This window comes from Saccopteryx bilineata, chromosome 11, assembly GCF_036850765.1.
Source record: "Saccopteryx bilineata isolate mSacBil1 chromosome 11, mSacBil1_pri_phased_curated, whole genome shotgun sequence".
NCBI classification, from domain to species: Eukaryota; Metazoa; Chordata; class Mammalia; order Chiroptera; family Emballonuridae; genus Saccopteryx; species Saccopteryx bilineata.
In genome coordinates, this window is record NC_089500.1 from 67,617,671 (window position 1) to 67,630,009 (window position 12,339).

Genomic DNA, 12,339 nt, shown 5'->3' on the forward strand with positions numbered 1-12,339 from the left:
AACATTCATTCTAAATTGGAGGTAGGAGTTTAAGAACATCCGTGAAATGACTCAGAGATAATATCAGATTGTATTGAATTAATTGGCAGATTCCATTTGCTAGGTTCCTTCAACCTACAGTTTTGTATAGAATATGCCCTACATTCACTAGAGAGTTGATACAGAGGAAATATTTATGTGCTTGCAGGTGACATTAGACTTCAGAAAAGGGAAGGATCATGAAGGGTGATCAGGAAGGCTTCCAGAAGAACAGAAATCTTGAACTGATCTTTGAAAGATAGATGAGGGGGCATTCCAAGTAGGGCAGATTCAAGAGAAAAATCACTGCAGGGAGAAATGACTTCGGCATAAGTTGAATAGAGGAAAAGATGAGCCTGCCTGTGTGGAGAATCTTGTATGGAAGTAACGGAAGGTTGGATTGGCTAACAGCCTGGTGTCCAGCCTGATGTGAGGGCTTTCCAGCTAGGGAGTACGAAATGAATACGGAGGGTTAATCTGACTCTGGTATGCCCATTTTTATTGATTGTTTACTGATTTTCCTAAATAAAGATCACTTGAAAGTATTTACAGAGTTCAAAAATTATTATTCTCAGAGAACTTTAAGTATGCCTTAATGTTAATATTTCTTTGAGATGTTGGGACCATAGATTAACTTGCACCTTGAAATTTCTGTTGGTGGAACATATATCTGTATTTGTCAGAGTGCTTGGGTGCTTTTCTGTAACTATTGTCTTTGTCCAAGGTACTGACCGTTGAGTTCTTACTTAGTATGTAGAAGAAATAGCAACATTGGAAACAATACCCTGTTCTAATTCTTCAATTAGAGTGTACTTCAGCCCTTTCTCCCCCTTTCGTTTTGTCTCAGGTCAACAGGACATACTGCTGTGGCACCTACCGAGCGGGTCCTATGCGGCAGATAAGTCTTGTTGGAGCAGTAGATGAAGAAGTTGGTGATTACTTCCCAGAGTTCCTTGATATGTTAGAAGAATCACCATTTCTGAAAGTGAGTTTAATTCATATTATTATAGTTCTGATCATTACTTAAGTGGACACTTCACTTAAAAAAAGTATTAAGCTAATCTTAAAATGAAATATTATCTGATGTTTTGAATAGAAATGTTTAGAAAATTATTGGTACAAAATATTTAATTTCAATTTTATTTTGTATACAAGTACTATATAATACATTTATTTCTTCATATACACACAAAAAATAAGCTTCCTGGAGCTTTCTTTTGGGTGGGGAGGTCAGCTTATACATAGTCTAAACAGTTTTTTTGATGTGACTCATTTGTCTGACTCCTAGATGACTTTGCCCTGGGGCACACTTTCCAGCCTGCGACTGCAGTGTAGGTCCCAGAGTGATGACGGGCCTATCATGTGGGTAAGGCCGGGAGAGCAGATGATCCCCACCGCAGATATGCCAAAGTCACCCTTCAAGAGACGACGGTAAACATTTACTCTTCTCACAGAAGCAAAAGCACTTTTTTTTAGTTGATTGCTTAGAAAATCAATTGAATGATTGAGACCTGAGCACAATTTGGTATCATTTGTCCAGATTATTTGAAGAGCTGTATGAAGTCAGTCTTCAGTGGCCAGTTCCTTAGTCCAGTCCACTCATTACAGTCATCAGAGTGAGGCATCCTCTTTAAAAAAAGTTTAATTTTTACTTTTTTTCTTAAGACTTAGGTCCTTACTGCCTGCAAGATAAAAGTCCAGCCTCCTTTGTGTGGTCTACCAGGATCTTTCATAATCTGGTCTCAGCAGTTCCTCTTCTAGATGTGTCTGCTTCTGGTCCGCCCCCAACCCCCGTGCCTTCCACAGCCGTAGCTCAGGGCCTTCAACTGTTCCCTTTCCCTGGAGCGGCATCCCTTCTCCTATCTTCCTCTCTGCCTGGCAGGCGCTCGATAGATTTTCAGACCTTTACTTGGACCTTTTCTTTGTTCCCTTAGCTAATTAAAAAAATTTTTTTTTGGCGTGTGTGTGTATTTTTCTGAAGTGAGAAGCGGGGAGGCAGAGAGACAGACTCCTGCATGCGCCTGACCAGGATCCACCCAGCAAGCCTGCTAGGGGCTGGTGCTCTGTCCATTGGGGCATTGCTCTGATTGCAACCCAAGCCATTCCAGTGCCTGAGGTGGAGGCCATGGAGCCACCTCAGTGCCTGGGCCAGCTTTGCTCCAGTGGAGCCCCGGTTGCGGCAGGGGAAGAGGGAGAGAGAGAGACAGACAGAAAGAGATAGCAATAAAGGAGAGGGGTAGGGGTGGAGAAGCAGACGGGTGCTTCTCTTGTGTGCCCTGGCTGGATATCGAACCTGGGACTTCCAGATGCCAGACTGACACTCTACCACTGAGCTAACTGGCCAGGGCCCTTAGCTAATTAATTGTTCTGTCCTTTGGACTCAAATGTTTTTGTTTTTAACTAAATGTTTGAGGACTTTAGGACAGGAACTGTTTTATTCTATGTCTTTATGACACATAGCAGGTAGTCAGTATTTGCTGATTGAAACCAGTAATGTATTCCCCATAATCATTCATTTTGGGCTAACATATTTTGTTTTTCAGATAATTAAAACAAATGTAGATTAACTCACTCTAGTACTATGAAAAATCTCATTGAGTACAGAAATAGCAACAAAAACAGTACCCAGAAGTGAGTTTTAATAGACCTTACCTTAAAGCTCATTGGAGAATGACACCAGCACTAAGTGTGGAATAGCCTCAGGTACTTGAGATAGTGCATGAAAATACTCTGGAAACCCGGTGTATGAATGCAGGGGGGTGGCACAGCACACCCGGCCGGGAGCCGGACTAAGTGTTCTTCCACCATGATGATGAAAGGGTCTGGCCGCTGTTTTGTTTCCTGATGATTATCAACTTAAAAAGTAATATCATAAAACAGTAAAAAGAAGGCAAAAATACCCCTAGTCCCACCTATTTAGACATATTAACTATTCAAATTTTAGTCTGTATATACTCATAAAATTTTTTTGTATCTAGATGAATTCTTTATATGATATTTACTTTAAAACTTGGGTTTTTTTCCTTTTAGGTCTATGTGTTATATTAAGATGCAGCTATGTCATCATTTCTAATTGGTTATGTCATTTCACTATATGGTTGTATCAGATTTATTTGGCCAACATTTTATTAGTGTAAATTGTTTCTGGTCTTCCAGTATAAAGAGTGGTGTGCTGGAGCCAGTTTGTACTGGCTCACAGGGCCATTATTAGCTCCCAGTTCCACATTGAGTGAGGTCACATTAAGAGCTTGAACTTACCTATAGATTGGGAGTATTTATACCACAGAAATCAGCAGATCAGCTACAAATCAGCCACAAATCAGCCGTCTTCCCCTTGAAGCTAGTTGGTAAGCATATATAACACATCACTGGCTGGCTGGTTAGTTGGTAGGTAAGTAGACATGTATCATTGTGCATATGTATGTTTATTTTCTTAGGAAAAATTCATAATGGCTCAAAGTATGTACACATTTCTCACTGACTCCCAGCAATGTATTAATTTATATTCCCACCCATATAGTAAGATAGTAAGTACCCTTTTCCTCACGCCCTCCACTAATATTCTTAACTTTGTTGATCTGATTGGACATTAAATTAAATGAGACATTTAATTTAATTAGATGAGACATTAAATTAGATGAGACATTATTATCTCATTTTAATTTGCTTTTCTTTGAGTGGTTTGCATTTCTTCTTTTGTGATTCCCTTTTAATTTCCTTTAGGGTGTATTTAATTTCTATTAGGGTGTATTTACCTGTAAAATTTCTCTATATGTTATAACTATTAACTTTTTTTTACTTACATTGCAAGTTTTTCTCTTTTAACTTCAAATTTTCTTTACTCACAGTTTTTCCCCCCTTTTTTTATTGAGAGAGAGAGAGAGAGAGGAAGACAGGAAGGAAGAGAGATGAGAAGCATCAACTTGTAGTTGCGGCACTTTAGTTCATTGATTGCTTCTCATACGTGCGTTGACCCAGGGGTCTCCAGCTGAGCTAGTGACTCCTTGCTCAAGCCAGTGAGCTTGGGCTTTAAGCCAGTGTAGTGACCTTTGGGCTCAAGCCAGGGACCCTGCACTCAGCTGGTGACTTCAGGGTTTTGAACCTGGGACCTCAGCATTCCAGGTCAATGTTCTATCCACTATGCCACCACCGGTCAGGCTGAAATGAATATTCTTGAGTGAGGCTTCAAAAGCACTTTGAATTAGAGTGACTAAATCAGAACTGAAATACTCCTGTCCTCTTTTTGTTTTAATGAGAACATCCTGGTGCTGAAAGTGGTGGAATCAATTTGAGGCGCTGTCTGGTTAGCAAGGGTACTGCTATTGAAGAGTATCTTTGAAAATATGAACTCTAGAGTTGAAGAAATACACAGGGTTTTAAAAAATCAAAGGGTACAGTAGGATTTATAATGAAAAACCCTGGTCACTTTTCCCTGCAGAGGCAAATGCCTTTTTACCAGAAGCAAAATCTATTTCAGGGGTCCCCAAACTTTTTACACAGGGGGCCAGTTCACTGTCCCTCAGACCGTTGGAGGGCCGGACTATAAGAAAAAACTATGAACAAATCCCTATGCACACTGCACATATCTTATTTTAAAGTAAAAAAAACAAAACGGGAACAAATACAATATTTAAAATGAAGAACAAGAAAATTTAAATCAACAAACTGACCAGTATTTCAATGGGAACTATGGGCCTGCTTTTGGCTAATGAGATGGTCAATGTGCTCCTCTCACTGACCACCAATGAAAGAGGTGCCCCTTCCAGAAGTGCGTCAGGGGCTGGATATATGGCCTCAAGGGGCCGTATGTGGCCCCGCGGGCTGTAGTTTGGGGACCCCTGATCTATTTGTTTGTAATGCTTTTTTGTTTTATGTTTTAAGGCTTTGATAGGAAATTTATCAATTTCCTGCTGTGATAGAGATTTCTTCCTTTCTCCTGTTCTCTAAATAGTTAAATGATTCCTACTTCACCCTTTTCCTCCCCACTTAAACACTTTCGTCAGTTCTCCTTATACATTGTTGAGGTTAATTCATAGTCTGCTTTAAAACTATCATTAGGTTAATATGCTTTTGTCAATAGGTTTAGTCTAAAATCTGAAAGCAAATAAAGGATAATAAATGTAAGTTTATTGCAGACCCAAGAAGTAAGCTAAAAATTTATATTCCAAGTTTCCAATGTATTGTTATCACGGAAAGGAATAATTGATAAAAGCATCTCTCTTTCCTATATTTCACCTAGCTCCTGAAAATTATGCCACATTTTAGTCATTTTAGTTTGTTTCATATTTGGTTTGTGCTTTAATTGTTCAATTTTCAGATTGCCCCTTTTGAGGGAGATATACATTTTCTTTGACCATATCTCTAATATCTTCTATTCTCTTTATTGCTTAAAATAATACTTCTAGAATCACACTTTCTCTTCTGTGACTATGACTTTGGCTATAGTTTTTTTATATAGCCTCTTTTTTGGGGGACAGTATTGGTAGTTACCTTGCATTCTGTGTTTTTATCATATCCTCAAGAATCCAGAATTTTAATCATACTGTCTGCTCTAACATCACTTTTTTTTTTTTTTGTATTTTTCTGAAGTTAGAAGTGGGAGGCAGTCAGACAGACTCCTGCATGCACTCGACCGGGATTCACCTGGCATGCCCACCAGGAGGCGATGCTCTGCCCATTTTGGGCATTGCTCCGTTGCCGCCAGAGCCATTCTAGTACCTGAGGTGGAGGCCATGGAGCCATCCTCAGCACCCGGGCCAACTTTGCTCCTATGGAGCCTTGGCTGCGGGAGGAGAGGAGGGAGACAGAGAGAAAGGAGAGGGGGAAGGGTGGAGAAATAGATGGGCGCCTCTCCTGTGTGCCCTGGCTGGGAATTGAATAACGTCACTTTTTTACCTGGAAATCTTTTGGAACTTATTGAATATTTCACAGTTATCAATGTAGGACTTCCCATTTAATGCTTTTCTGCATTAGCCTGTGGTTGTCTTCTTCCTAGTTTATTTCCTTGTCTTGCTGGAGTACATTCTAAAGAGTATATTCTTGCTGGAGTATATTCTAAGACAAGGAAAGTATTCTGAGCCATTATTTGTCTGAAATTTTTTTCTGTCATTAAATATGATTGATAGTTTAGTTGGAGTCCAGAGGGTGTATTTTCCCTTAGAATCTCTGGCATTGCCTCAGAGTTGTCTGGTATCTAACATTGTTATGAGAAATCCTAATGCCAGTCTAATTTTTACTTCTTTGTTGGTAGCTATTTCTTTTCTTCTCTAAAAGCTTAATTTCACCATGATATGTCTTGGTTTGGGTCTTTCATTCTTGCTCTTATTTTTAAATCCTTTTTGATGATGGGTAGGTTCCCTTAAATTTAAAGATTCATATCACCTTTCATTTTTGAGAATTTTTCTTGCTTAACTACTTTGGTAACCTCTTCATTTTCTCTCTCATTTCTTTCTGAAACGACTATTGGTTAAATGAAAATCATTTTAGTTTTGATTTTGGGACATTTACTTGACTTTTGTCTTCTAACCTTTTTTTTTTTTTTTTTTTTTTTTTAATTCTTAACTTTCAGCATTGTTTGCTGTGGTCTTTGTTAGGCTGCTGCAGGCTATCTTCACATATCTGGTGATTCTCAGTTGCCCCATAATTGGGCTCACTTGGTGTTCTGTGTATATTTCAGTGAGGCTTGTCCACAGGTAGGTTTCGCTTTAGAGTGAACAGGGGTAGAACTGGACACTAAAGGATATGTCCAAGTGCCAGAGGATTATGTTAAGTTCAGTATGTATAGAGAAGAACATGCACTTTTTTTTGGGGGGGGGTGTTAAAAGTTTATCAAAATGCTTTTGCTGTTAGCAACAAAAATCTTGATTCAAACTGGTTTATGAAATAAAATGTTGTCATATATATCAGCGATTTTCAACTGGTGCTGTGAGAATTTTTTAAACATGTAATACCTGACTATTTAGTTAGGGGCCCTGACCTCTTTCCCTCAGATTATCAAATAAAGAAACAAATGACAACAGACAACACAATAATCTGGTGTGAATAAATTAAAATTATACCTATTTTTTTTTGTCATTTTGGCAAAAAATATATTTTCTGGTGTGCTGCAGAATTTTAGTAATTAGTTGATGTGTGCCATGAGATAATAAAGATGGGAAATTGTAGCTATATGTCAAGAAGTCCAGGGAGGCCTCGGTACTGTATGGTCAGTGACTCAGGTGTTTTCTTTTTTTCTGCTTCTGTCCTTCTCTTTGCCCGGATTTTACACTCCCAATGGCTTCTCTATGGTTGCTGGATGGCTGTAGCAGGTCTAGGCATCACATCTGGATCTGGTTATACTTAATAAAGAAGAGCCTATCTTTTATTTAGCTTCTCTCTTAGGAGCTAGAAAACTTCTGAGAAGTGTCCTTAGCAGATTTCCTCTCAGAGGGCCAGCCAGAATCATTCAGCCCACTCCTAAATCAGTCACTGTGAGGAGGCTGAGCTTCCCACAGTTTGCCAGGATTCAGGAGGACCTGCTTCTGGAGCTTGTGAATGAGGCACATGTGGGAGCAGATAATGAAAATCAGAGTTCCGTGGGGAAGCTAAAGATGAGTGATGGCTGCTGGGTGGGCCACTCATAGTCTTCTCCACGGGGGTGGGGGGTGTCTGGCTGTCCACAGTCCTGCCCATGAAAGCGGCAGGTGACTGGCTTATTTGTAGGATTTTACTTTAATTTCCCCCTTCTAGCCTTACTTCATTTCTGTCCAGTTATCAACTTTATACCTGGCTTTTTTTTTTTTTTTTTGGCTTCTCCAAGGTGTGCTGGGCAGGCCTGCTGCCTTTGTAGCTGCTCTCTCCCTATTGTATATTCTAGGCCTGTGGCTTTCTCTGCTCAGTTTTTTTAGCCTAAGACACTTTTAATCTTCCATCTTCTAGAAATATGTTGATATTGTTCATTCACTAATTCCTTTGTTGCTTCTTATTCATCCCTTTACTATTACTTTAGATGATCATATTTCAAAAAATTTGAGCATATAAAACCCCAGAAGATTGTATAATCGCTCCCATGTAGTCAGTGTCAGTGGTCACCAGATCCCAACCCCTTGTTTCATCTGTGCGCCCACCCTTTCCCCTCTTACTCCCCACCCCCCACCCCACGGTGCTGTGCTCAGCCTTAGGCTTGCTTTCTCACGTAGATATTCAGTTTGCCATTGTGAGTCAAGTCTCATAGAATTTTGTGAGAGTTAGAGGTATTTTGAGAGTAAAAAATGACTAAGGAAGAATGAAACAATAAAAACATGAGGTGAAATGCAAAGACTTAACAAATATGACTCAGGATAAAGCAACATACAGCCTTGAACTTTGAATTTTATGTTGCTAGGCAACTTAATTTTATATATTCAAACACGTTTGAGCCAATGATACGGTGACATGCCAAGAAATCACATTAAACATTATATATAGTCAAGTGTGTAAAATGCTACTGATTAAAATCTTTGAACCCTCTCAGCCCTCTTATTTGAAATTGGTATCTTAGCTGACTTTTTTGCCTTATTACTATTAATACACTTTTTCTTTCCTTTATTTCACAACGAAATCAACTCCAGATCAATGAATGAAATTAAAAATCTCCAGTACCTACCTCGGACCAGTGAACCCCGGGAAGTCCTCTTTGAAGATAGGACAAGAGCCCATGCTGATCATGTAGGTCAGGGGTTTGACTGGCAGAGCACGGCTGCTGTTGGGGTTTTGAAAGCTGTACAGTTTGGTGAATGGTAAGTTAATGGAACTCAGCTGCAAGGTTGGCTAGTGTTGCCTAAGAAAATGTGGACTCAATTTAAAATGTTGGGGACCAGTTTTTAAAAAAATTGTTCTAAAATACACATAACAAAAATTAAAAGTTAAAATTTGAACTATTTATTTTTTTTGGTTCAACTGTGTTCAGTAGATTTTTTCTTTTACATATACAATATTTTTATATTAAGATATCACTTACAAACAAAGTGTGAAAATCACAAGATGATAATTTTGTATGTATGTGTATAGACACACACACACACACTGGTAACCACCACCCAAATTTCTGGAAAATTTTCAGCTCTCTCAACCCCCACATTTACCCCCATCCTAGAGGTTACCACTATTTCATCTTTTTATTTTTGATATATTTTTTAAAATTAATTTTAATGGGGTGACATTGATAAATCAGGGTACATATGTTCAGAGAAAACATTTCTAGGTTATTTTGACATTTGATTATGCTGCATTCCCGTCACCCAAAGTCCAATTGTCTTCCATCACCTTCTAACTGGTTTTCTTTGTGCCCCTCCCCTCCCCCAACCCTCTCCTACCCCCCACCCCTTAACTCCCACACTCTTATCCGTGTCTCTGAGTCTCATTTTTATGTCCCACCTATGTATGGAATCATATAGTTCTTAGTTTTTCTGATTTACTTATTTTGCTCAGTATAATGTTATCAAGGTCCATCCATGTTGTTGTAAATGATCTGATGTCATCATTTCTTATGGCTGAGTAGTATTCCATAGTATATGTATACCAAAGTTTTTTAATTCACTCGTCCTCTGACGGACACTTGGGCTGTTTCCAGATCTTTGCTATTGTGAAAATGCTGCCATAAACATGGGGATGCATTTCTCCTTCTGAAACTGTTCTATGGTGTCCTTGGGGTATATTCCTAAAAGTGGGATGGCTGGGTCAAAAGGCAGTTCAATTTTCAATTTTTTGAGGAATCTCCATACTGTTTTCCACAGTGGCTGCACCAGTCTGCATTCCCACCAGCAGTGCAGGAGGGTTCCCTTTTCTCCACATCCTCACCAGCACTTATTCTGTGTTGTTTTTGTTGATGAGTGCCATTCTGACTGGTGTGAGATGATATCTCATTGTGGTTTTAATTTGCATTTCTCTAATGATTAGTGATGTTGAGCATTTTTTCATATGCCTATTGGCCATCTGTATGTCCTCTTTGGAGAAGTGTCTATTCATTTCTTTTGCCCATTTTTTTGATTGCATTGTTTGTCTTCCTGGTATTTTTTATAAGTTCTTTATAAATTTTGGTTATTAACCCCTTATCAGACATATTATCAAATATATTCTCCCATTGTGTAGTTTGTCTTTTTATTCTGTTCTTATTGTCTTTAGCTGTGCAGAAGCTTTTTAGTTTGATATAGTCCCATTTGTTTATCCTGTCTTTTATTTCACTTGCCGGTGGAGATAAATCGGCAAATACATTGCTGCGAGAGATGTCAGAGAGCTTACTGCCTATGTTTTCTTCTAAGATGCTTATGGTTTTAAAGGCTTACATTTAAGTCTTTTATCCATTTTGAGTTCATTTTTGTGAATGGTGTAAGTTGGTGGTCTAGTTTCATTTTTTTGCAGGTAGCTGTCCAATTTTCCCAACACCATTTGTTGAAGAGGCTGTCTTTACTCCAATGTATGCTCTTACCTCTTTTGTCAAATATCAGTTGTCCATAAAAGTGTGGGTTTATTTCTGGGTTTTCAGTTCTGTTCCATTGATCTATATGCCTGTTCTTATGCCAGTTCCAGGCTGTTTTGAGTACAGTGGCCTTGTAGTAAAACTTGATATCCGGAAGTGTGATACCTCCCACTTGATTCTTCCTTTTCAAGATTGCTGAGGCTATTCGTGTCCTCTTTTGGTTCCATATAAATTTTTGGAATATGTGTTCTATATCTTTGAAGTAAGTTATTGGTATTTTAATCTATTGCATTGAATTTATAAATTGCTTTGGGTAATATTAAGAAGAATCCTGGGTCTGAGAAATCAGTCTCTTTCTCACAAACAGTGAGATCATCCTGTCTTGTTTCCAGCTAAATACTGTTCATATGCCTCTTCTAGGCTCTGGGGCTGCAGGATGGGGCTTTGTTCCTGGGACTCAGAACCCTCCCCTCTCTGCTAAACTCACTTCCCGCCACGCGAGTCTCCCCCGGCTGCTGTTCGCTCCGGGGAGCTGGACAGCCCTCTCCGCGTTTCCGCTTTTCCTACCAGTCTCAGTGTGGCGTCTTCAGTGTTCCTTGGTTGAAGAGTCCTCTTAGTTTAGTTCAAAGTTGGTTTTTCCAGATGACGGTTCTTAAAATTAGTTTGTAATCCACTTTGGTTCTGGGAGGTGGAAGTTGGTACATCCGCCTACTCCGTCGCCATCTTGTCTCTCTCCTGAACCATTTTTGAGTATACAGTTCATTAGTATTAAGTATATTTTATAATACATTGTTGTGAAACAGATCTCCAGAACTTTTTTATCTTGCAAAACAAAGTTTATACCCACAAACAGTAACTCCCTTTTTACCTCTCCCCCAGCTCCTGCTAACCATCCTGCTTTCAGTTTTTGTGATTTTGACTATTTTAAGTAACTTTTTAGTGGAATCAGATAGTCTTTTGTGACTGGCTTATTTTATTTAGCATCTTATCCTCAAAATTCACAATATCCTTAAGGATCATCCATATTGTACCATGTGTCGATTTCCTTCTTTTCAAGGCTGAATAGTATTCCATTACATGCATATACCACATTTTGTTTATCCGTTCATCCGTCCGTGGACACTTGGGTTGCTGCCACCTCTGGGTTGCTTTGAACAAATATCTCATGTCCCTGCTTTCAGTCTTTTGGGTTTTCCCAAAAGTGGAATTGCTAGATCATATGGTAATTCTATTTTTAACTTTTTTAGGAACCACCATACTATTTTCTATAATGGTGTCTCTCTAAATTCATTTGGGGCACAGTTTTAACAAAGTTCAGAATATAGAATTCAGTTCATTTTAAAACTTTCTTTTTACACTTTTTTTAATATTTGTGATGTCAGGGCCATCAATATTGTAAAGTTTGATCTGACCTTTTTAAAAAGTAGTTGAATTACAGCTTGATAATAAATATTTCAAGGTAAAGACTATTCAGCTTTGATTTTTCTTCTCTACTTTGAAAGCTGGACGGTGTGATATTTGTGTGGCTGATGACATGACAGAGTGGCATGGGGATGGGGCAAAATGGTGAGAGGATTGCAGGTGCAACTAGTTTAGAATAAAACTGTGTCTTTGGTCTGGTCTGTGGGGTACGGTGGATAAATTGTTGACCTGGAATGCTGAGGTCCCCGTTCAAAACCCGGGGCTTGCCTGGTCAAGGCAGTGTGAGAAGCAACTGTTACAAGTTGATGCTTCCTGCTCCTCCCTCACATTCTCTCTCCTCTCTCATAAATCAAGAAGTAAAATATTTTAAAAGAGTAACTAGTTTTCTTTTCTTTTCATGTGCCTGCGGGGCATTGCATCTGCAACCTTGGTGTATGGGGGGGCTCTAACCCATGTTTGTCTGG

The 12,339-nt window shown here is 39.0% G+C and overlaps 1 protein-coding gene across 2 annotated transcripts in view; it reads left to right on the top strand.

Moving 5' to 3' along the window:
* The window catches only part of RSBN1 (round spermatid basic protein 1), a 56,372-nt gene that overhangs the window by 36,939 nt on the left and 7,094 nt on the right, over positions 1-12,339 (top strand). For both annotated transcript variants that reach the window (XM_066246501.1, XM_066246502.1), the window contains exons 3-5: positions 866-1,003; positions 1,307-1,449; positions 8,607-8,774. In XM_066246501.1, coding sequence (XP_066102598.1) covers positions 866-1,003; positions 1,307-1,449; positions 8,607-8,774 — 449 coding nt within the window. The remainder of the gene's footprint in view (positions 1-865; positions 1,004-1,306; positions 1,450-8,606; positions 8,775-12,339) is intronic.